The sequence below is a fragment of the Bombina bombina genome, chromosome 6 (assembly GCF_027579735.1).
Source record: "Bombina bombina isolate aBomBom1 chromosome 6, aBomBom1.pri, whole genome shotgun sequence".
In the NCBI taxonomy this organism is placed as follows: Eukaryota; Metazoa; Chordata; class Amphibia; order Anura; family Bombinatoridae; genus Bombina; species Bombina bombina.
The window spans coordinates 530,931,605-530,957,095 of NC_069504.1; the positions used below are offsets into that span (position 1 = coordinate 530,931,605).

General features: G+C 37.6%; 1 protein-coding gene across 1 annotated transcript in view; it reads right to left on the reverse strand.

Moving 5' to 3' along the window:
* Positions 1–5,864: 5,864 nt before the first annotated feature.
* Positions 5,865–25,491, reverse strand: part of FGF7 (fibroblast growth factor 7) — a 125,094-nt gene continuing 105,467 nt past the window's right edge. The window contains exons 3-4 of the mRNA XM_053719894.1: positions 23,048–23,151; positions 5,865–6,768 (exon numbers count right to left, since the gene is read on the reverse strand). Coding sequence (XP_053575869.1) covers positions 6,574–6,768; positions 23,048–23,151 — 299 coding nt within the window. The 3' untranslated portion in view covers positions 5,865–6,573. The remainder of the gene's footprint in view (positions 6,769–23,047; positions 23,152–25,491) is intronic.

Consider the following 25,491-nt stretch of genomic DNA (forward strand, 5'->3'; position numbering starts at 1 on the left):
ATCGCTTCTGACATGGACTTGAGTGAAGAAAGCAGGCAGCAAAACTCGTCAACGCTAATTGCCTATGGAGCTGTTAATATGAGTCGGGATGGTTTCGCAGGAAGACTCTCCCTGCATCTCCGGACTCTAACTTTCATCCATGCTCTTACTGAGAGGCTTACAGGACTACTTAAGACTACTCCGAAATCTTCTAACACTTCTCTGCCAACCTCCTGTGACGAAAGGCAAGAATGACTGGGGTTATTAGGAAGTGGGCAAGGTATTTAAGCCTGTGGGGTGTCTTTGCCTCCTCCTGGTGGCCAGGTTCAGTATTTCCCACAAGTAAGGAATGCAGCTGTGGACTCTTCCCATATTAAGATGGAAATATCCTTTAGATTTTGCTGTAAAGTCATTACTAACCTTAAACTTATCCTGTAATTGCAGCCTGTATGCTGCAAATAACATAGTGCTTTTCAAAGGTGGCAACCTCCTGAGTGTTTGTTGCCTCAGTGGGACATTAATGGCATGGGTACTACAGTCTCTGCAGTGTTAAAGGGATATTCAAATGCTGGCTACAACTACAGTACCATGTTTACTACTCACCATACTATTGCCATTCCTCCAATGCCTGTATCTCTCTTCAAAGCTGTTCTCTTATTTTAATTCCTTACAGGTGCTGGTTTGTGAAATACCAGCTCTCCATACAGGGTGCAGCCATCTTTAAGAACAAGTATTTTTACACCCTATAGGCTAGATTACAAGTGGCGTGTTTAAGTTATTGTGCGCGTATTGCAAGTTGAAGTAAATGTGTTTGCTCAAGTGCAATCAAATTTAAAGCACATCAGGTTAGCGCAACTGAAGACCTTGGGGCTGATTTATCACGGCCCGAATGGGGCCGTATACACCTGTTTCGACATGAGCCTTCAGGCTCGCCGGAAACAGGAGTTAAGAAGCAGCGATCATAAGACCGCTGCTCCTTAACTCGTCCGCCACCTCTGAGGTGTCAGACAGCAATCAGCCGAATCGGATACGATCGGGTTGATTGACACCCCCTTCTAGCGGTCGATTGGCCGTGAATCTGCAGAGGGTGGCATTGCACAAGCATTTCACTAGAAATGCTTGTGCAATGATAAATGCCGACAGCGTATGCTGTTGGCATTTATCAATGTGCGGCGGACATAATCTGCTAAAGCGGATCATGTCCGCTGCACTTTGATAAATCGGCCCCTTGTGTAAAGGTTAACTGCATGTGCTACTTCTTTTCAAAACCATACTGGTTTTCTTTTACTTTTACAAACAAGCCTAATACAGTGTTTAGTTGCGTCTAGAACAGCATTTTTAAAATATTCCCACTTTTCTTCTACTCCTGTAATCTGTGCCATTCCTTGTAGATATTTGTTTAGGTATTTGTCCATGTAAGAAAAATCAGTTGTTCTAAAGTTTAAAACTCTTGCACTATGATTGCACAGTACCTTTGCCTGAATATTAAACCATACAGAATGATGATCAATAGAGCCTAAGGGGCCAATTCATCAATGTCTGTCCAACATGATAAGCTGTAGCATATCATGTTTGACAGACATTGCTGAATGCCGACAGCATACACTGTTGGTATATCATGTTCGACAGACATCGCTGAATGCCGACAGCATACACTGTAGGTATATCATGTTCGACAGACATCGCTGAATGCCGACAGCATACAATGTTGGTATATCATGTTCGACAGACATCGCTGAATGCCGACAGCATACACTGTTGGTATATCATGTTCGACAGACATCGCTGAATGCCGACAGCATACACTGTCGGTATATCATGTTCGACAGACATTGCTGAATGCCGACAGCATACACTGTCGGTATTTAACATTGCACAAGCAGTTCTGGTGAATATCATATAGGATCGGGCGGAATGATGTCCGCAGCCTCAGAGGCAGTAGACCAGTTAAGGAGCAGCGGTCTTAAGACTGTTGCTTCATAACTGCTGTTTCCTTAAAGCTTGAAGGCTCGTGTGGAAACAAGGGCATCAGGGGCCATTCGGCTCTTGATAAATAGGCCCCTAAGTTCTCACCCACAGACACTTCAGATACTATACGACTGTTTGTCAGTACTAAATCTAATATAGTTCCTTAACATGTTGGTTCTTTTACTAGTTCAAGAGATTCCCCTTTTAAAGATTCCACAATATACTTACTTCTAGTTGATTTAGCAACAGGTACTTCAAAGTCTACATCAGGCATATTAATGTCCTCCACTACTTTAACCTTGCCTTTAACCTTGACATTGTAATTTTGGCTATTTAATCAATTAATAGTTGATATGATGCTTTATCCTGTATTGGAGGCCTATATACTACCCTTATTCTAAACACCTGTTTCCCTTCAGTTTCTATAGTTACCCAAACACTTTCTATATTGACATTAATATTTTTCAATATTTTATATTTAATATTTACATAACACACATCAAGATAACTAATGCCTCATGTGCGCTAAACTGCGTTAGACCTACAGCACAAAACCCAAAGCGCATTACACATTTTAATGTTCTTCACATAGAAGAAAATATTTTTTTTTATTTAAATTTTATTTTTATATCTATATATATATATATATATTATGATGTTAATGTATATATATATATATATCAATAGGAATAAATATACAGCTGTGGGTATATATATATTTTATATATATATATATATATATATATATATATATATATATATATATATATATATATATATAGATAGATAGATAGATAGATAGATAGATAGATAGATAGATATATAAAATAAAAAATAAAATTTTCCTATGTGTGAAGATTTGAATGTGAAATATTAATAACTCCTGTTGGCTATAGAGCTGTGGGTTAAATATGGTGTTGGGTTAGTTTGCGAACAGTAACTGTTAGGTTTATTTTTCCTCTGCGCTCTTCATTGAAGCCTATCGGGAGAATTAACATGGCATCGATATTCAAAGTCCTTAGCTAGAGAGTGTTGGGATTTGCTTGCGCGTAAAATGTTTACTTTCAACTTGTAATACTAGTGCTAACAGTCAAAAGAAAGCGCTAAATAGCGCACCACTTGTAATCTAGACATATGACATAACACACATTCACAGATCAGAGACATTGTTTGCTTTCTGACAGCTTTACTTTGCATTCCAGGTTAGTTTTACATTTTGTAAGTTTTTTTTTTAACACAGTTTAAAAGTTACATAACAAATCTAAAATAGCCCTTAATGATAATATGAAGCAATGTAGACAATGCAAAAATGTACAGTTCCAAGTTTTTTGTGCAAACTGAAATGCACAATATGGGTAAAAACAAAAAAAGACAACGTCACTGATCTATGAATGTGGATTGCTATCTTCTCAGTGTGTGTGAATACTAAAAGGGACAGGGAAGCCAATTTTTTTTCTTTCATGATTCAGATAGGGCATACAGTTTTAAACAACGTTCCAATTTACTTCTATTTTCTAATTTGCTTTATTATTTAGGTATCATTTGTTAAAAAGCACAGCTAGGAAGGATCAGCACCTGGGTGCTATTTGCTAATTGTTGGTTGCACATTTTATATACAAAAAACACCCTATACTTAATTTGTGTAGCTTTTATTGAAGTATAAAAATACCTTAAAGCAGGGGCGATCAACCTTTGCCCTTCAGGGGTTTTGGAACTACATTTCCCATAATTCTCAGCCAGCTTAAAGTGTTTGAGCATCATGGGAAATATAGTTCCAAAACCTCTGAGGGCCAAGGTTGATCACCCCTGCTTTAAAGGAACATTGTAGATAAAAACCATTGTAGATAAAAGTAGTTAAGAAACACCCCTTTTGCATGAAAAGGGGTTAAAGTGAATGTAAATTTTGATGATAAAGTGCTCGGTTTTTAAAAATTTGATTAAAAACAGAGGCACTTTAATTCATCAAAATGTACATTTCACTTGTGTTGTGAAAATACTTACCTTTTAATCTTGACAGCCGCTGTATCGCTTCCTCTGCCCGTCGCAAAGCCTCTTCCGGGGTCTAAAATGAGGAATCCGTCTTCCTCCAATCACGGCGTTGAATCAGACACTGATTCCCCCAGGGGGGAAAGCCGTGATTGGAGGATGACCGATCCATCATTTCTGACGTAGGAAGAGGCTTGTGACAAAGCTGGAGCGGCTGTCAAGATAAAAAAAAAAAAAATTCACAACGCAAGTGAAATGTAAATCTTTATGAATTAAAGTGCCCCTGTTTTTAATTGAATTTTTAAAAACCGGGCACTTTATCATCAAAATTTACATTCACTTTAAGTAAAAGTAGTTTAAGTGAAAAATGGAAATGCATGTTTGTGTGTATCTAATATTCACTGTCTGATAAGGATAACTATTGTGACTCAACAAACTGGAGAAATAAAAATATATTTACTCAGCACAGGGACATCCATTTAAAAAAAAAACAACATATTAAGCAACATTTTTTAATACTCTCTTTTCGTTTTAGCAAAGAAAATATTGCTTTAGTGACCTTATTTAAAGGAACATTAAATTATTTTTATATATGCAAAGTATATATTAGCAGTTAAGCACTGTATTGCAAAAGAAATGTATACAAAATTAATATTTAAATTCCTACCCTTTGAGTGCTAAGCTGAATTTAATATTTTTCTGTTTTTTACTATTTTCAAAAAACATTTTATTTTACTTTTTTATTTTTCCCCCAGATCCCCAAGACTTATACCATTATAAAGGTTAGGCAATTACCTTTCCAATGGTGGGCCTTGGGGGTCTGTAGCTGCTTAGATCCCTGAGATACAGATAGCAGCATGCCCCCTTTCCCTATACTTTGTATTGACAATTTTAAATAAAGTTGCACAGTGACGTAATCACAACATTGCGCGTGTCGTCACCGCACGTAACGGGAAGCCCCGGCAATGCCTGTCACTATGCAGGCCCGATTGCCAGGGAAGGAGCGGGTGGGGTCCCCCAGATTGCAAAAAAGGTAGTAAACGCCTTGACATTTCAAGATTTTTATGTATGAAATAAATTAACATATGAGTGTGTGGCATTTTTTGGAATGCATAACACTGTGTTTGTTGCAATTGTTTTTCAGTAGACAAACTAAACCCAACTCTTGCCTGGATCCAATCAATATTTGTTACTGGAGTAGACAAACCTTGCCAGATGTTTTGCAGTCTCTTTATCTGATCAGTCCTATTAAGGCCATTTAGGGACAGATATGTACATCGTTTTGCTTGTAAAGGAAAACCCCATGATTTTGGACATAGTTTACAGTAAAGGGTGGCAAAATAAATAATTATAGTATATAAGCTTTTTTTTTTTTACTATACATAATTTAACATTTTATATCACAATCTCAAAGTTTTTACTGTCCCTTTAAATTACAGAAAAAGTATATCAAATAAATAATGAAGGTACATCACAAAGTTTGCTTTTTTCTACAATCCATAATTACATTTTTTTTACGGAGGTATATTCTGAATTTAATGTTCCTTTAAATGTCTTAGTCATTTTGCTATTCCTTGTCCATTAGATACTGGAAGGCATAGTTGCTGCATTTTATTTCACTAAGAATAACAAAGATTTTTATATATATATATATATGTATAGCTGGGCCTAGCACTCACGGTAATCCGCTACTGACCGGGTTGCACAACAAAATTCATAATATGTCCCAAGTAAAGAAGGCACTCTCTGGATTTGAATAACAATTAATCTATAATCCAATACATTGGATTAAAGATTAATGGTTATTCAAATCTGGAGAGTGCCATCTTTACTTGGGACATATATATATATATATATATAGGTTTCAGCTAGCAAACCAGCAATGCAGCCTGTTTATAAAAAAAGGGGAGCAAAAAGTAAAAAAAAAAACATTTTATATAAAAATGCTTTTATTTAATTTATAAGGCAGTAGACTGATGTTCTTATGTGCATAAAGAATTAAGTAATGCTTTGGTAGTACTGTTGCTTTTAAATATGAGCAGCATTAGGCATTCCTAGGAATGATATAATTAACAAGTGATAGTATATTCTCATTCCATACATATTTATTTGAATGCCATGGTCAACATAAAAAAATATTTTTTCTTATAATATAGCTTACATATATTTTCTTCAATACAGGATTTCTTTAATGTACTGCTCAATGTCTGCATGCAGAATTGACTTGAATATCTGACCTCATTCCAGCAGCCTAAAAATCCGATATATTTTACCCAATTATCTGCCCTTATGGAAAAAAACATTTTTTATAGCAGCCACATTTGACAAGCAGATTTTTATTTTAAATATAAATCAGCAGATAATCAAGTCAATCCTCCTTCTTTGGGGCTATATAATTTAACAAAAAATAATACCCCAGGATTATATTAAACAAAATTTTTTTACAACTTATTTATATTTTGGGTAAATCTGAAAGTCTATTTTCTTTCTATTCTTTTAATTTCCCAGTCTTTCTAACAACCTTGTGCAAGTCCAGCTTGTTTTTCAGTAGTAGATCCAGCTTTTCTTGTATTTTCATATTGTTATTTTGAAAATAAAAACTATTTCTGCTGGAACTGATGAATAAAAGGTTATATACGGTTAGGATGTTGACAGTGGAAGGAAATGTGAGCTTTTGTTTTCTTTCTTCGATCTCTTTCCTTTAATAGGAGATCCTTTGTTGCTTAAAGCGACAAACATTTCTTTCCCATTATGTTTCCACGTTGCTGATGCGTAAGTGTTGTAATGGTTCTCTTGGATTAATTCTTTAAAGTTGCAGTCTTCATTGCATTGTTTCTGTTAAAAAAAAAAAAAAGCAAAAAAACCAATAAGACTTTAGCTCTTACAATTAAATTGTTCCATATTATATTACTTATAAGATTAAAGGGATATTTTTTCTTTCATGATTCAGATAGAGCATGCAATTTTTGGGCAACTTTCTAATTTACTCCTATTATCAATTTTTCTTCTTTCTCTTGCTATCTTTATTTAAAAAGCACAAATGTAAAGCTTACGAGCTGGCCCATTTTTGGTTCAGTACATGGGTTATGCTTGCTTATTGGTGGTTAAATGTAGTCACCAATAAGCAAGTGCTATCCAGGGTGCTGAACCTAAAATGGGTCGGCTCCTAAGCTTTACATTCCTGTTTTTAAAATAAAGATAGCAAGAAAACAAAGAAAAATTGATAATAGGAGTAAATTAGAAAGTTGCTTATAATTGTATGCTCTATCCTAATCACGGAAAAATTTGGATTTAGTGTCCCTTTAATAATGTAATTTTGGTTCCACCTTATAACAAGGAAATTTAAAGCGGCATAAAAGTGCAAAAAAGAAAATACTCTAATGCATTAGAGAATTTTATTATTGTACTGTTGTTTAGATATAACCTTGTGTTTAACCCCTGCAAATGCTACCTGCTCAATCAAAGTTTAAAAAAAAAGCATAAGCACTTTTACACTAATGAAAATGAATTAAAATAGGCCCAGATTACAAGTGGCGAGCTAACAATAGCGCAGGTTGCAATAAGCAGCATAGTCCATGGTAAATCCCATTTATCAGAGATAATATAGAGATAAATAGGTTAGCGCGGCCAACATCGCTCTAGCTCAACCTATATTTTCAATGGATACCACAACCCCGCTAAATAGAGCTGGTATTATGTGTTGAAAGTTAAAGTTTGCGCTCGAGCGAAAGCCAAAACTGTGCTAGAATATTTAGCACGGCTTGAGACCTTACAAAATACATCAAAAACAGATAAACAATTACAGTCATGTATACACTTTTTATTAAAAATATAATTTAAATATTAATAAAAAATGTTTTTAAAGGGTTAATAGAGACATGGGGGGCCTATTTATCAAATGTCCTGCGGATCTGATCCGACAGTCCGATCAGGTCCGCAAGATATTGCTGAATGCGGAGAGCAATAGCTCTCCGTATTCTGCATTGCACCAGCAGCTCACAAGAGCTGCTAGTGCAACGCTGCCCCCTGCAGACTCACGGCCTATGGGCCGCCAGCAGGGGGTGTCAAGTACGATCGGGTTGAATTCCGGCGATTCCTGTCCGCCTGCTCAGAGCAGGCGGACAGGGTTATGGAGCAGCGGTCTTTGTGAAGACTTTGTGACGGGCCGTCAAGCTCCGTTCGGACATATATATATATATATATATATATCCAAAATATATGTATAAACATGTGTATGTATGTATACATGTTTACAGATGTGTGTATATGTGTATACATGTGTATTTATGTGCTTATAGGTGTAAATATGTATGTGGACACATATATACAAATAAACACACACACCTATATATATATATATATATATATATGTGTGTGTGTGTGTTTTGAACAAAAATACTTGAAATTCCTATGTTCTTCTCTAAGAAAATATTATTTTCTTTTTATTTTAAAATATATATATATATTTATGTATATGTTATCTATCTATATTTCTATCTATCCATCTATCTATATTTCTGTATATATTCATATATAGGTAGAAATAAATGTATTTCTAAAAAATAATCATATATATATATATATATATATATATATATATATATATATATATATATATATATATATATATATATATATATACATATATATATATATAGAGAGAGAGAGAGAGAGAGAGATAGATATATATTTTTTTTAAATTAAAAGATTTTCTTCAAAGAACATAGGAATTTAAAGTATTCCTTATGCACCTTGGTCTTGTGCAGTGTCAGCTTAGAGCACAAACGATAACTAATCTTATTTTTTAGTGTGCAGTTCCAAAGTCCTGAAGTTGCGCCTGAGTGTTTCACTTGATATTGCAGGTAATTGCACATATGTCACCTATTAAAATCACTATTAAATGTGATTAATGGGACAGTATACATCAATTTTCATTTAATTGCATGTAATAGACACAAATATAAAGAAGAATATGCACGGGAACTAATCTAAAAATCCAGTATAAAACCTTTTAAAAACTTACTTAGAAGATCCCAGTTTAGCGCTGTTGATGAGGTTAGGCTGGGGCACCCAGTGAAAGGGGCTGGGAAAGCAAGATAGCAGACACTCCCTCCCCCCCCCCCTCCCTCGCATATGAAAAGACCCATTACACAAACAGGAGCACAAACAGGAGCAGCAGTAGTCTGCAAACAATAATTTGTTGTGCTCTTTGTGAAGTAATTGGTGGGGATTACACGGATCTGTATCTAGAGCTTGCTTTACCTTCATACTGATACCATCTAGCAGACCGATTATTCTGTCGGTAGGAACAATAGATGAAGTTGTACAATTAGTGGATATGGAGTAAATTACCATTAGCAGATCTTGGTCTGTATGTAATAAAGAAGTTGAATCTCTCAAAAAAGACTCCATTACACTTGCCTGGGGGACAATGTTTTAGTGGTCTAAAGGAATTCTAGGTGTAGATTAGTCGGTGTAGATTAGTATAGGTAAAACTGTACTCTCTAATAGGTGTCTCCAAGTTTCAAGAGCAACTTTGATGGCAAGTAATTCCTTCTCATCTATTGGGTAATGAACCTCTGCAGGGGTAAGAATCCTTGAGTGATAAGCTACTGGATGTACTGGTGAAGTGAGAGATTTCCTTTGGGATAGAACTGCACCGATAGTGTATTCGGAAGTATCCACTTCAAAGATATATTGGAGGCTTGGATCAGGTATTTGTAGAATAGGTTAGTAGTAAATCATTTTTTAAGCAAATCAAAGGCAAGTTGAGCTTCTTGTGTCCAAAGGAAGGTGGTACATGAACCAGTCAGTCGAGTAAGAGGTTTTACAAAAAAAAATATGACTTTTCTGTAAGAGTTTGAGAACCCAAGAAACCTCTGCAAAGCCTTTTTATTCTCAGGAGTTGGCCAGGTCAGTATTGTCTGTATTTTGTCTTCTTTCATACAAATTTTACCAGGAGTGATTTTATACCCTAAAAAACTGATGGTATCGGTATGCAAAATACATTTCTCCAATTTTACAAACGATGGGTGTGGACTCTTGCGAGTAACCAGCGTACATGTTTTATATGTTACTCTTAAGAAGAAGAGTAAATTAAGATCTCATCCAGGTAAATGATCACACAAACATCCAATAAGTAAAAAAAAATATAATTAATAAAGAACTGGAATGTGGCAGGTGCGTTGCACAATTCAAATGGCATAACAAGGTAAACAAGCCATATCTAGTGCGGAAAGCCATCTTCCATTCATCACCCTCTTTAATGCGAACAAGATTGTATGCACCTCTAAAGGTTCAATTTTGTAAAATTTCTGGCATTTTGCAATCTTTCCACTAACTCGGGTACCAATGGTAGTGGATATCGTTTTTTTATGGTGATTTTATTTAGTTGTCTATAACAAAAAACACACCAGCTCCAGCATGGGAGGAAGATGGTCTGATGAACCCCTTTCTGAGATTTTCTTCTTTGCAATTTTTTAACTGTAGTAGTTCAGGTTCAGCTGACCCGTAAAGGAGAATGATCCACTCCATTGGTCACCTACTGCCAATAAGGCTTTTGAGAGTCTTAAGACTGCCTTTGCTGCCTCTCCAGTTCTGGCTCATCCTAACCCTGTCCTGCTTTTAATTCTTGAGATCAATGCGTCTGAGACTGGAATAGGTGCCCTCTTGTCTCAACATCCTACGCCTGATGGTTCCTTGCATCCATTCGGTTTCTTCTCTAAGAAGTTGTCTCCGGCGGAGTGCAATTATTGGCGACAGGGAATTACTAGCCATAATTTTGGCACTCAAGGAATGGAGGCACCTTCTCGAGGGTTATAGTGTACCAGTGCTCATTCTTACTGACCACAAGAATTTAACTTATCTATCTGAAGCAAAACGATTGTTGCCCCGACAGGCCAGATGGGCGCTATTTTTGTCTCAGTTTAATTATGTGGTCTCCTATCTGATTGGTAGTAAGAATGTTAGGGCTGATGACCTCTCTCTACAGTTTTCAGCTCTGTCCAAGGAGGAGTCTGTACCTATTCCAGTTATACCTCCTGACCATATTTTGGCTACCATACGTACTAATTTGACTTCTCCCTTGGGGAAGAGATCCTGGCTTCAAAAACCAATGCACCTCCTGATAAACCTAGTGGTAAGTGCTTTGTTCCTGATAATCTTTGAGCTAAACTATTGCACACTTACCACTATCCTAAAGCCGCAGGTCACCCAGGCAAGAACCAAATGATTTGGTCTGTCACTCGACAATTCTGGTGGCCAGGTCTTCGTTCTGATGTTGCTGCATATGTTGCCTCCTGCTCAGTCTGTGCACAGAATAAGTGCCTTCGTTGTCTTCCTGTGGGTCTTCTTCAACCTATTGCTAATGGTGAGCGTCCTTGGACACATGTTTCCATGGACTTCCTTGCTGAGCTCCCTGTTTCCAATGGCAATACTGTTATCCTAATGGTGGTTTACTGTTTTTCTAAATTGTCACATTGCATTCCCTTGAAGAAGCTGCCTACCGCTCAGGAACTTGCTTCACTTTTTGCCCGGGAGGTCTTCCGTTTACATGGGTTACCCAAGGAGATAGTCTTGGATCGGGGTAGCCAGTTTGTCTCCAGATTTTGGCGTTCCTTTTGTGCTCAAAAAGGGATCCAGCTTTCTTTCTCCTCGGCATATCACCCTCAATCCAATGGGGCTGTGGAACGGTCTAATCAAGCTCTGGAACAGTTCCTCCATTGCTATGTCTCAGATCACCACAATAATTGATCTGAACTGTTAACTTGGGCAGAGTTCGCTCGTAATAGTGCTATTAATGCTTCCTCCCAATTATCCCCATTCATGGCGAATTATGGGTTCTAACCATCCTTGTTGCCCGATTCATTCATGTCTCAGGGTATTCCGGCTTTTGAGGAGCATCTCCAGCAACTCCGTTCCACGTTGGTGCAGATTCAGGATTGCCTTCATCGTTCTATGCAGCGCCAAAAGTTCCAGGCTGATCGTAGGCATCTTACCGCGCCTTCCTACCAGGTTGGTGAGAGGGTTTGGCTGTCCTCCCTCAACTTGAACCTTCGGGTGCCTTCCAATAAACTGTCTCCCTGTTATGTTGGTCCTTTTCGTATACGCCGACAGGTCAATCCTGTGGTGTACACTCTTGACCTTCCTCCTGCAATGCGCATCTCCAATGTTTTTTATGTCTCCCTCTTGAAACCATTGGTTTGTAATTAGTTTACCACTGTGTTGCCTCGTCCTTGTCCTATCTTTGTTGACAACCATGAGGAATATGAGGTCAGCAGCATCATTGATTCTCTTATGTCCAGGGGCCACGTACAGTATCTGGTTAACTGGAGGGGCTACGGTCTGGAGGAGCGTTCATGGGTTACTTCCTCCTCTGATGTTCATGCTCCCGCCCTCCTCCGTGCCTTCCATGCCCATTTCCCCAATAAGCCTTTTGTCCTCCCGCGGGTGAGGGGTCGTTGAGGGGAGTGTACTGTCAGGGTTTTTTCCCTGCTTTGCTTGCCATGTGCTGCTGGCAGTCATTTTACTCACCTCTTACTGAATCTGGTAAGTGTCTGATGCTGCTCATTCCCTGCACGCCCTCTCATGGCCCGACTGGTGTACATCATCCATGTGAGACAAGTTGCAGTCTCAGTATTGTGATGTCATCACTTATTATTTAAAGGGCCTCTGTTCAGTATGCTTTGCCCTTGCGTTGTCTCAGTCCTGTTTGTGAGTGCCTGTGTTCCAGTTCATGTGTATTATCTGGCTGTCTGACATCCCTCCTGGTTCCTAATCCCTGGCTTGTTCCTGACTCTGCTGTTCTCCTTGTTCCTGATTCCAGCTCATATGACTACTCACTTTGGCTCCTGACTCGGCTCGTCTGACTACCAACTCTTGTTTAGACTCCTGGCTTGATGTTTAACTTGTGAACTTTTCATTATTTTTTATATTAATAAAGGTGTGATTTTTTTTGCACTTCTCGTCTCAGTCTGATTCCTGGCACCCTGACATTTTCTAATCATGTTCCTTTGCTGCACAGTATAAACATAATTTCTGATTTTTTTTCCTTTCTTTCTCCTTCAGCAGATAAGGGACCACGGGCAATACCAATTTCCATTGGTTCAGCAGGAGGAAAGGTGTGCTGGAAACTAGCATTGTGTGGCAGGACTCTTTTGTTTTGTTTGTCAGTATGTACACACTTAGCCCTTCTCTCACGGATTCTTCTATCAATAGTGGTAGCTAATTTCATCAGATCTTCCAAAGTGGCTGGCAGTTCAGTATGCAATAATTCATCCTTTAAGGTTTCTGATAGGTTGAGTATGAACTGATTTTTAAGACTGATATTGTTCCATAGGGAATCATGTGCCCACCTTTTAAATTCCACTATGTAGTCTTCCACTGGTCTATTACCTTGTTTGACTGTTCTCAAAGCAGTTGCAGCAGTTATCAGCATAACACTATCCTCAAATAGAGCAGACATAGCTGAAAAGAACTGGGAGTCCAAAAAAGTGTTAGCCCACACTCTAGGTTTGCCTCGCAGAGATGAAATAACTGTGCAGACTTTAATGCGCTCTTTACTATATGTTATGGGTTTCAACATAAAAAGGAGTTGACAAGCATTTCTGAACTCTCTGTATTGTATTCTATCACCAGAAAATGTCTGGAGGATATACAGCTGGTTCTGGCAATTCTGTAGGTATCTGTTGAGTGGTTGAAAGATTTGTTTACTGTTGCCTTTAAATTTTGATTTTCCAACTACAAATCTTGAACACGTTGGGTTAATATATCCACTCTTTGGGAGAGGTTCATAATATGATTACCATTTCAAAAGTTTAGGCACCCTTGACAATTTCCATGATTTTCATTTATAAATGATTGGGTGTTTGGATAAGCAATTTCATTTTGATCTATCAAATAACTGAAGGACACAGGAATATTTCAGTAGTGAAATGAGGTTTATTGGATTAACAGAAAATGTGCAATATGCATCAAAACAAAATTAGACAGGTGCATAAATTTGGGCACCCCAACAGAAATATTGCATTAATATTTAGTAGAATATTCATTAGCAGAAATAACAGCCCCTAGACGCTTCCTAAAGCCTGTAATGAGTGTCTGGATTCTGGATGAAGGTATTTTGGTACATTCCTCTTTGCAAAACATCTCCAGTTCAGTTAGATTTGATGGTTGCCGAGCATGGACAGCCCGCTTCAAATCACGTACAGATTTTCAATGATGTTCAGGTCTGGGGATTTGGGATTGTGCTTGTTACTCTGCATAAATGCCAGAGTGGATTTTGAGCAGTGTTTTGGGTTGTTGTCTTGTTGAAATATCCAGCCCCGGCGTAACTTCAACTTTGTGACTGATTTCCCAACATTATTCTCAAGTATCTGCTGATATTGAGTGGAATCCATGCGACCCTCAACTTTAACAAGATTCCCAGTACCGCCACTGGCCACACAGCCCCACAGCGTAATGGAACATCCACCAAATTTTACTGTGGGTAGCAAGTGTTTGTCTTGGAACGCTGTGTTCTTTTGCCGCCATGCATAACGCCCCTTGTTATGACCAAATAACTCAATCTTTGTTTCATCAGTCCACAGCACCTTCTTCCAAAATAAAGCTGGCTTGTTTAAATGTGCGTTTGCATACCTGAAGCGACTCTGTTTGTGGTGTGTGTGCAGAAAAGGCTTCTTCTGCATCACTCTCCCATACATCTCCTTGTGCAAAGTACGCTGAATTGTTGAACGATGCACAGTGACACCATCTGCAGCAAGATGATGTTGTAGGTGGGCTGTTTTTGACCGTTCTCACCATCCTTTGCCTCTCTGATATTTTACTTGGCCTGCCACTTCTGGCCGTAACAAGAACTGTGCCTGTGGTCTTACATTTCCTCACTATGTTCCTCACAGCGGACACTGACAGCTTAAATCTCGGCGACAGCTTTTTGTAGCCTTCCCCTAAACCATAATGTTGAACAATCTTTATTTTTAGTTCATTTGAAAGTTGTTTTGAGGCCCCCATGTTGCCACTCTTCAGAGAAGAGACAAAGGGGCATATGTATCAAGCTCCGAACAGCAGTTATGAAACAGCGGTCACAAAGACCACGGCTCCATAACCTGCCTGCCTGCTCTGAGCAGGCGGACAGACATCACCACAATACAACCCGATCGAGTACGATCGGGTTGATTGACATCCCCCTACTGGTGGCCTATTGGCTGCGAGTCTGCAGGGGGCGGCGTTGCACCAGCAGCTCTTGTGAGCTGCTGGTGCAATGCTGAATACGGCAAGCGTATTAAAAATAAACACCCAATTAAAATAAATAAACAAAAGAAAAACATGGAAATTGTCAGGGGTGCCTAAACTTTTGCATACAACTGTACATATATATATATATACCTGTATATATATATATATATATATATATATATATATATATATATATATATATATATATATAATATATATATATATATATATATATATATATATATATATATATATATATATATATATGCTTAGATATTATGTTACATTTTTGCTTAATAGTATTTAGTTTAGTTTGTGTATGCAGGTTATTTTGAAGATGTTATCATCATTGAAAAATAACTTTAGAAATCGTGCAATCTATCTAGTGTGTTTAAAATAATATTTAGAGGAATTAAAATAAAAGCTTAATACAGGAATAACTGAACAAAGCTAAATAAGTCTGTATACACTAAAACAGAAATCACACACAATTTTCAATGGATGTAGAATAATGTTACCTGAGTAATTCAAAAGGATTGCTACAAGGTAAATACTATCTGCAAGCCAAGCAGGGATGCCAGAGAAAAACTGTTTGGTTGTAAAATCACACAGAGAGTTAAACAGTAAGCAAATAAATACTTGCAGAGCAGAGCAAGTGTTAAAGTAATCTGCAGGATGCTGGCAAACACTCAGGAGGAATCTTCAGTAGGCAAACACAGGTAATCTGGCACAGCTCGGTCTTGTAATTAAGTAAAAAAGCTCTGGTTCACAGCATAGAGGAAATAGCCGCAGCTTGCTATAGCACTTCTGGAATAGTGAATAAGTAACTCTAAGAAGACAATATCTAAGCACCTTAATGAAGGTCTTTCAACCGGTACATTACATTACAGAAAGGGGTGGAACTGGGTACTTAAAGGGGAAGTATGACACTGCTATTAATAATAGGCAGAGACAGGTGCCCCTCTATGTAAGGCACCTGTAGGAACACGCCTACTCTGCCTAACTATAAATCCAGCCCTGCTTTATGGCTACAAATGGTAAAATAATCTAAGTATTGTGATCAGTGGAAATGCAAGATGGTGTTCAATCCAAAAAATTGATAATAAAAATCAATTGGAAAATTGTTTATAATTATATATTCTATCCAAATCATGAAAGACAATGTTGGGGTTTCCTGTCCCTTTAATGAGATGTTCTTTACAGTATTAAGTACCAACTATGTGCTCTGCTTTTGAGCAAAGTCATATGTGTGACATAAAGTGTCAATTCTAGGGGTGAGCTGGGGAGTGCATACACCCCCATTCATAACTGTAGCACTCCAAAGATGTCAGCTCCTCTGAATTTGCAAGACAGTACCTCTTTTACATGCCTAGCATAGCACAGCAAGGAGAGGAGAGAAAAGCAGGGGCGGAGCAAATAATATTGAACAAAAATCTATAAAGATTAGCAAAAGGAAGAGGAGACAGGTTTGTAATAAATCTTTTTTTTTTTTTTTTGTAAGAATCCAGAGTGTGCAGGAATTGTATTTATTTCAAAATTCTACTGGGCATGGTTGAAATGTATCCAAATAGGGGACTTTAAAATTAATATCTCACCGAACAAAATTAAAACACCTACTAAAATCTGTCTTCATAGTAAATTTCCTAAAGATTGTTAAAAAGGTATTTTCTCATTTTTTTCTGCACAGGAGAGGAAGCTTGTAAAATTGCAACTCAATGTTTGTGGTTCACACAAAGGGTTTAGGGTTTAATTACATTATTCGTGTTAACTAAAGAGGGATATGCCGGCACAAATGGATTAATCGTTGCTCAACAGGTCAGGCTGGCAGGAAAACACATTAAAGCTTTGATCCCTAAAATTAAACCTATAGTTACTGGTAGCAAATGGAGGTACTAATTCATATGTTTTACTGACAGAAAAGTGCTTAAATTACGCTTTTGTGTGAGTTACTGGCATAAAGAGGTTATGAATGTCATGGGCATAATGTGGTTAAATTGCAGCTCTGTGCTTGAACTGATAGCCAAGAGGCTTACAAAAACGTACTACTCTGTGTGTGCTACTGGCAATCAAATGGTCCAACAAAAGAGGATCCATGGTAGTCTTCACTCTCAGACAGTTAAATAAAATCCATTTTATTTAGGAAAACAAATTAAAACATATATATCTTTAAACAGGATGTTGTAAAAAGGAAAAACTTTGTCCAGACAATAAATCACGTCTGATCGGTTTCGGTCATAAAGACCGTAGTCATAGGCATACCAAAGAGCACAGGTGTGTGCTATTTAAAGTTAAAACACTGGTAAATGATTGGATAAGAACAATGGCTAGAGATTGTGAAAGGAATTCTTAAAGGTACATATACTTGATTACTTTAGAGTAGATTTAGACTCCAAGAATAGGAATAACAGTTACAAAACCATTAATAAAACTTATAGTATATCCAAAACTTAAGGTGTATAACATACTTCGTATGATTTAAAGGTGAATACTATATGTATTTAGTAAATACTAAATACTTTAAAAACTTATAGTATATCCTGAGCTTAATGTGTATAACATACTTCGTATGATTTAAAGGTAAATGCTATATGTCAGAACTATAACCCCCCTAGTAAGTGTATCACTCCTACCCCTTATAATCCCTTTAGGCATTAACTGATCAGAGGGCCTAAGAACTAAACTAATAGCTGCTGTAAGGACAATACCTAAACAAGTTAATAATAACAAGCTAAGTTTAAGATATTGGGGAAGGGTGAAAGCTTTTATACATTGAACAAACAATACAAATGATAATATGTCTGCACCAAGTCAAAAAGATGCTTACTATCAAGGGTTAGTATAACATAGACAAACTTTGTACATATGGCTTATAAAGTTAATACTTTCACCATGTGATCTACAGAAAAATCAATACGGAGAGAAATATAAAGGGCTCAAGACCTAGTCATATGGCCAGAGAGAGTAAAAAGACCAGAAACCACCCCATTTATTAACCTAATTAGTGTTGCAAATAATTAATAATATCATATTCTGAATTGAAACCTACTGGAACCAAGCTTTTTAACTTAAAGATCCAGTAGATTTCTTGGCGACAAAGTAATGACAATTTATCCCCTCCTCTGACTGGCTTTCTGATTTGGTCAATTACTCTCCAACTAAATGTTCTCACATCTTGATTGTGTACTTCCAGAAAGTGTCTGGATAGAGCGGATCATGGTCTTTCCCCTGATATGTACGAGAGATGTTCCCTAATACGGGTACCTACATCCCTAGTGGTCCTACCCACATAGTATTTATGACATTGTGTGCATTCAATTAAATATAAATAGATAAACAAGGTACTCTTAAAGTTGATACACCCTTTAGTATATACAATCTCTCCTGTATGAGGAACCGTAAAAGTTTTCCCAACATGGACATGATCGCACAAAGTGCTCACATGTCTACCACATTTATAGGTACCTTGGCAATGCAGCCATGAATTTTGGGATGTACCGTCCTTGAGCAGACTAGGGGACAAAATATTACCCAAAGAAGCACTCTTTTTGGCTACAAACATACAACCATTTTCTATTGTATGTCTGAGTTTCTTGTCACCCATGAGAATCGGTACATTTTTGTTTACAATTCGACAAATCTGGTCATACTGATTTGAATAAGCAGTAATGAATTTAGGTTTCCCTTGTTTCACTTGATGTACCTGTTTTTTAGGCTTGGAAGTATTCAAAAGGGAACTCCTATCCATTTTGTTGACCATTGCAAAGGCTTTGTCCACAGTTTTTTTGGGGTATCCTCGTTCCCTAAATCTGGACTTAAAGTTTTTGCTCTCCTCAAGGAAGACCTCATCTCTGGTGCAATTGCGGAGAGAGCTGAAACCACTTTTCTTTCGCAGGATAGACCAGTTAAGGAAATATCCAAAAAAGACACCGTGTCTTTTTGCCATTCATGTGTGATTTGTAAACCAACATAATTGGTGTTCAGATTTTCAACAAACTCAGCTGCTTTAGATGAGTCTGACGACCACACCAACAACAAATCTTCACTATAGCACACATATTTAACAATATATGCCGCTGAATAGATACAAGTACCTCCATAGACGTGGGACCGCTCCCACCACCCCATAAAGAGGTTAGCGTAGGAGGGGGCAAATTTTGCCCCCATAGCAGTCCCACGTCTCTGGAGGTAGTAGCATCCCTGAAACAAAAAATAATTGTGTTCCAGCAGAAACTTAACTGCCAGAACCAAAAATTCTTTCATCTCTAATGTTAAGCAAATATATAGATCGAGAAAAAAATTCTACAGCTCTAAGACCGAAGTTGTGGGGAATAGAGGAGTACAGTGATACAACATCAATTTTTAACCAGCTGTACTCCTCCCACACAACCTCCTCCATCTGACTCAAGGCATGGGTAGTATCCCTGATGTAGCTAGGTAATAAGGGAACAAGAAGCTGTAAAAATTGGTCTACCCATTTGGATAATGGTTCCATTTCGGAACCAATTCCAGCCACAATCGGCCTGCCCTTCACGTTGATCAAGCTCTTGTGTACCTTAGGGAGGTGGTTAGATACCACCAGCGATTCAGCTGTCTCACAGCTCATAAGCCCACCCTCCATCGCCTAATCAATAAGATGCCTCAGCTCAATATCAAATCTAGTAGTGGGGTCCCCTGAAAGGGGAACATAAGTGTCAGAGTCCTCGAGTTGGTGACATGCTTCAGCTTCATAGCTGTCCCTATCCATTACCACGACACTGCCACCCTTATCCGACTGCTTAATGACAATCTGGTCATTATTCTGTAGGCTTGTAAGAGCTGCCTTTTCTTTTATAGTCAGATTATGGGGGCCGACAGTCGTGGCCATGGATAGGTCAGTTAAGTCTTCAACCACCCTCTGATGGAATACTTCTATGGGTTTACCCCTGGCTTGTAATGGGTAGAATAGGGATTTTGATTTTGAAGTGTGTATAGTTGTACTAAAACCACCCTCATTAACTGCTCTTCCTTCAAAGTGAAGACCCTCTAAAGGAACTAGAGAACAGATATCGACAAAATCAAGAGAGCTACCTGCTGCTGCCCTCTGCAAAACTGAATCAGAGTCACCAACTAAGTGATGGCCATCATTGTTAAAATATTTGCGCAGCGTTAAATCTCGCACAAGTTTGTTCACATCAAGGATAGTCTGAAATAAATCAAAACTCTTTGATGGAATATAACTAAGCCCATAGCTAAGTACTCTGCATTCAGCTTAAGTCAGATCGCAAGTAGAGATATTGATCACCATCTCTACTGGTACTTTCTTTGCCTTTGATTCCTTACCCTCTGGGGATACCTGGGTTGTTCTATGGAACTCCCTTGTACAGTTTGGATTGGTATCTGTAGAAACCCTTCCCCCCTAGAATTGCCTCTGGGCCTTGTGAAAAACCTGAGGATGAGAGTATTGAGTAGTACCATATGGGCCCTTTTGCTCAATGTAAATTTTGGGACGTGCACCCTTATCCTGTGAACCCTTCAAAATACTTTTGTTAGTTCCCAATGGCACGACATGTGGGATAGATGTTTGTATATGGTTTACAGATGAAATAGGCTCTTCATCTCCAGATGTGCCCTCAAAGCTGGAAGCGAACCTGTCCTCATCAGAGGCATCCACCTCCGAATCAGAGAACGTGACCTTCTTTGGGGGCTCATGTGTGATGACCTGTGCTTGTTCTTTTTATTATTATTCTTATAATAACGTCTCTTGTTCTTGTTCTTATTTTGCTTATGGGTACTGTTACCATCAGTAGGCTGGTCCTGTATATCTTTTGATCTCTTAAATATTTTGTATGTTATGTTTGAATAACTAGTTTTTTAGAATATTCAATGGTTTGCTTAAATATAGTATCAAACCTGGTATATACATCACAGTCTCTAAACTTATCGATATCAGACTGTAAACCAACAAGCTTTGATTTACTTCAGTCAGAAGAGTATCTTTATATTCGATAAGGAGAGAAATTAAAATTAAAGAGCAATTAGTTAGGGCCCGGTTCCATCGACTGATGAAGTCCTGATCTTTAATGTCATAGGTAGGAAATTTATTCAGTCTCAATCCCCGGGTACCATTTTCAAATCTAGGTATTTTTTCAGAATCCACTTGTCCCATTTACGATTTTGTTCTTTAAGTTTCAAATTTTCAAAGACTTGGAAAAGATCCCCTAATTTAGTTTTAGGGGAATCATGTATAAACACATCCTCCAAATTAAGTAAATCAAGATTGTCCTCATCAATCTCTTTAAAAGACAAAGATTCCATATACATTTCCTGTAATTCCTCCATGGAAGAAAGTATATATTAGTGAACACCAATATATAATTAGTCCAAAATAACTGCCTATAAGTCAGGTATTAAAGCTTAGCCACATAAATGTCCCAATTGAAAAAACACAGTGTAAGTAATGTCAGGAAATTGGGTAAATAAGTGATGGAAGCACAGAAACTGTGTTTTGCAATAATCAGCAGTTTGTAGACAAATACTATATATAAGCTTCTAAACACATGAGGGTGAGACTAGACCAAGCATATTATCAGAAATAACTCTATCCCTCATAAACCTTCAATCGAAAATCCAAGGAATAATATGAGGAGAGTATATGGAGAAATGCCCATATGACCGTTAGCCCAGCTTATCTTCTTAAACAAGTGAACATTGGCACCATAGATATCACTCAGCCACCAATGTGAACTCTCTGTGAACACTTATGTATAGATGGCCAATGCGTGATTCATTCATAAATGTAAACTTTATATGGGCACTTGTCATGTAAAGGATTAATGCGTATTCACTCACCCCCAGGTTATTGCTTTTACGGACTCAGCTAGTTCTATAACTGATATTAGCATAAATGGATTTAAATTATTATTATATGTCCCAAAGAGAGATAAAGCAATTATATGTGTGTGTCATCATTCTGTGTTTGTTACTGGAAGCTGAGAATGTAAAAAGACTGATCTCTTTATGTTACTGGCACAAAGTGGTTGGTCTGTGTTTGTTACTGACAGCCATGGTGGATAATGCATTCACTATTCTGCATAGGGGCTTAATACAGTAACTTATCAGTGTGTTTTACTAGCAACCATGGGCAAGTAACATCCCAGCCCAATATATTTCACTGGTGTGTGGTATAATTAACCTAAAATGAAAGGGAGAAATAATATTCCTATATGTGTTAGCTGCAGTAAAGGGAGACAAAAATATACTGCTATTTTGTTTGTTAGTTATTGGAAATCAGTGGATGTAAATAAAGCATTACCTTCTGTCAAGACAGTTGTGTTACTAGTACAGAGGGGGTTAAATTGTTGTTCTGCATGTTTTGAACAATCACTGCTCTGTATGTTACTGACATCCAAGGGAAGCTAACATACTACTTTGTGTGTGTTACTAACAGTTAACTGGGGTAGTCACTGCTTTGTGTGCTTTACTGTGGTATATGTATGCTATTGGCAGTTAATAGGTAGTTATAAAATATTGTATTAGTGTTTTCCTGCCAGACTGGCATATTGGGAGCACATTACTACATTTTGTGCTACTGGAAGCCAATAGGATACTAATCAGTGTTTGGTTACGAGAAATATAGATGGTGGGAATGGATCAGTTTCTAAAGTAGTCTAGGGTTGGTGGTTTTGAGGAGAGGCCGTAGAATCCACCCATGTGCTCTTTTTCCAGCCTTTCAAACTCTGAATTTACAGCAATTTTCATAACCCATGTCAATGCAGGGTGTTTTGTCTAGTAAGAGAATTGTTCATTTGGATCTATTTGGAAGCAACAACACTTAACTACATGATCAAAGTAGTTTACTTAAAAACATGATATAATGTGAGTATATGTATATGATAATGTTTACCTTTGCATAGAGTTTTCCAGACTTGTTCATAGCTAGAAAATATTCACTATGAACACCTTTAATTGCACAAACACCAACTGACACTGTTCTTATTTCAAGAATACCTGTAAGAATGAGAACATTTCTGAGTTAGAGCAGTTTTAGAAAAATTGTATAGCATGATAATTGATACATTGTGTAATATTTTCTCCCCTCAATGTAAAGAAATTATTTTTCATATCTAAATTAATTTTGAAGGCATATATATTATGTACAGTGCACCCAACAAATGTCTACAACTGTTATATATTAAAGGGTCAATAATCAAAAGTCATACTGCCTAACCCAAAAGAGAGAAAGCAGAGCACACTTCCACGAGTCTACTTCAGAAGCTTGATGCCTTTTAATGACAGGTTCAGCTGAGCTACAGTACATATGTCAACCAACATTTAAATGCATCAATCTTTTGAACCAGCATAAAAAGAAAGAATTGGGTTGGCATACTCTATGGGTCTTTTCATTAAGAGGTGAATGGCAGGTGAATTGAAACTTATAAATTCCCGCCATTAACTATGAAGGGCAAAACCCAGTGATTATCTCCTGCAAGAGTGGAGGTAGGACTGCACATTGTTAAAAAAAATAGGTGAATTTTATGCAGCATTACCTATGCATTGTGCATGGCTAACTGAGCTCTTCTTGCAGGAGATACTCACTGGGTTTGGCCCTTGATAATGAATAGTTAATGAATGATTTCAAATCACCTACAATTTATTTATTTATTAAACAAATATGCTGTAAACAATGCTTTACTGTCTCTTTAATTAGCTTGCATATAATTTCTCCTACAAAATATAACAGCTCTTAGCATACAGAGTAGAAGTTCCTGTGAGACATATTCCAGTGTTACTTAAAAGAAGCAGAAACCTTACAGCTTGCATATGATGCAAACCAGACCACTGAGTATTATATCTTAAATAAGATGGAGCATCTGTTTGACCTTTTTGGGCATCAAAAAGTGATGGGATTTGAAAAGGTTTATACATGCGAAGACAAACAATTATGTAGTTTCCATTAATTATGTTTATCACTTAAATTCACAAATTGTCTATATGTCTATGTATGTATACCATAACTAGAACATGTTTGTATTAAAAAACAAACAAACAAAAAAACACATCAGTAACGATAATACAATAATAACAATAGTTAAAAAAACATTATATAAAACTGCATAGTTTAACTTAGTACAAATCCTACTCAACTGTGTATTCTGCAGTCCATTTCTGGTTTACAGACCTTATATTCCTGAGCTAGTTGACACACACTGTTTTAATATGCCATCAGTAGTAATCCTGTTAAACCAGGTATTATGTATGCACACCCCCCAACTGTCCCGATTTTGCGGGACAGTCCAGATTTTAGGGGTCTGTCCCGCTGTCCTGGGTTGCTAGCTATCTGTCCCGCATTGCCCCATGCATTTAATTATTTTTTTATTTTTTTCAATTCTATTGGGCACATACTCAGAAGCAGCTGGCTTTTCTCTCCCAGGGTTATATACCTGTTAGATTCCTTGTGGAAAAGCAATGGTGTGTTTGTTAAGCAGGAGTAGGAAGGCTGTATACCCTCTGACCTCAGGTAATCGTGACTTCTAACCACTGGTAGTGATGACGTCTACCCCTGGTGATAATACTAGCATGACTTCAGTTTTATACGATGAGCGGTGCTAACACCAGGGTAACAAACAGTGGCAACCTCAGACTGCCAGCTAATGTGCTTGCCAACCCCAGGGCCCCATGCAATAAGTTACAGATACCCATATATGATGTAGTGTTTGTGTCTATCTGTATCTATAAGTGTGTGTGAATCTGCATGTATAAGTGTATGCTGTGTAGTGTGTGTGTGTATCTGTATGTATAAGTGTGTGTGTGTGTGTATCTGCATGTATACGTGTATGATATGTAGTGTGTGTGTCTGCATGTATAAATGTAAGCAATGAAGTGTGTGTATCTGCATGTATAAGTGTATGCTATGTAGTGTGTGTGTATCTGCATGTATAAGTGTAAGCTATGTATTGTGTGTGTGTGTATCTGCATGGGTAAGTGTAAGCTATGTAGTGTGTGTGTATCTGCATGTATAAGTGTAAGCTATGTAGTGTGTGTGTATCTGCATGTATAAGTGCATGCTATGTAGTGTGTGTATCTGCATGTGTAAGTGTAAGCTATGTAGTGTGTGTGTGCGTATCTGCATGTATAAGTGTATGCTATGTAGTGTGTGTGCGTATCTGCATGTATAAGTGTATGCTATGTAGTGTGTGTGTGTATCTGCATGTATAAGTGTATGCTATGTAGTGTGTGTGTGTATCTGCATGTATAAGTGTATGCTATGTAGTGTGTGTGTGCGTATCTGCATGTATAAGTGTATGCTATGTAGCGTGTGTGTGTATCTGTATGTGTAAGTGTATGCTA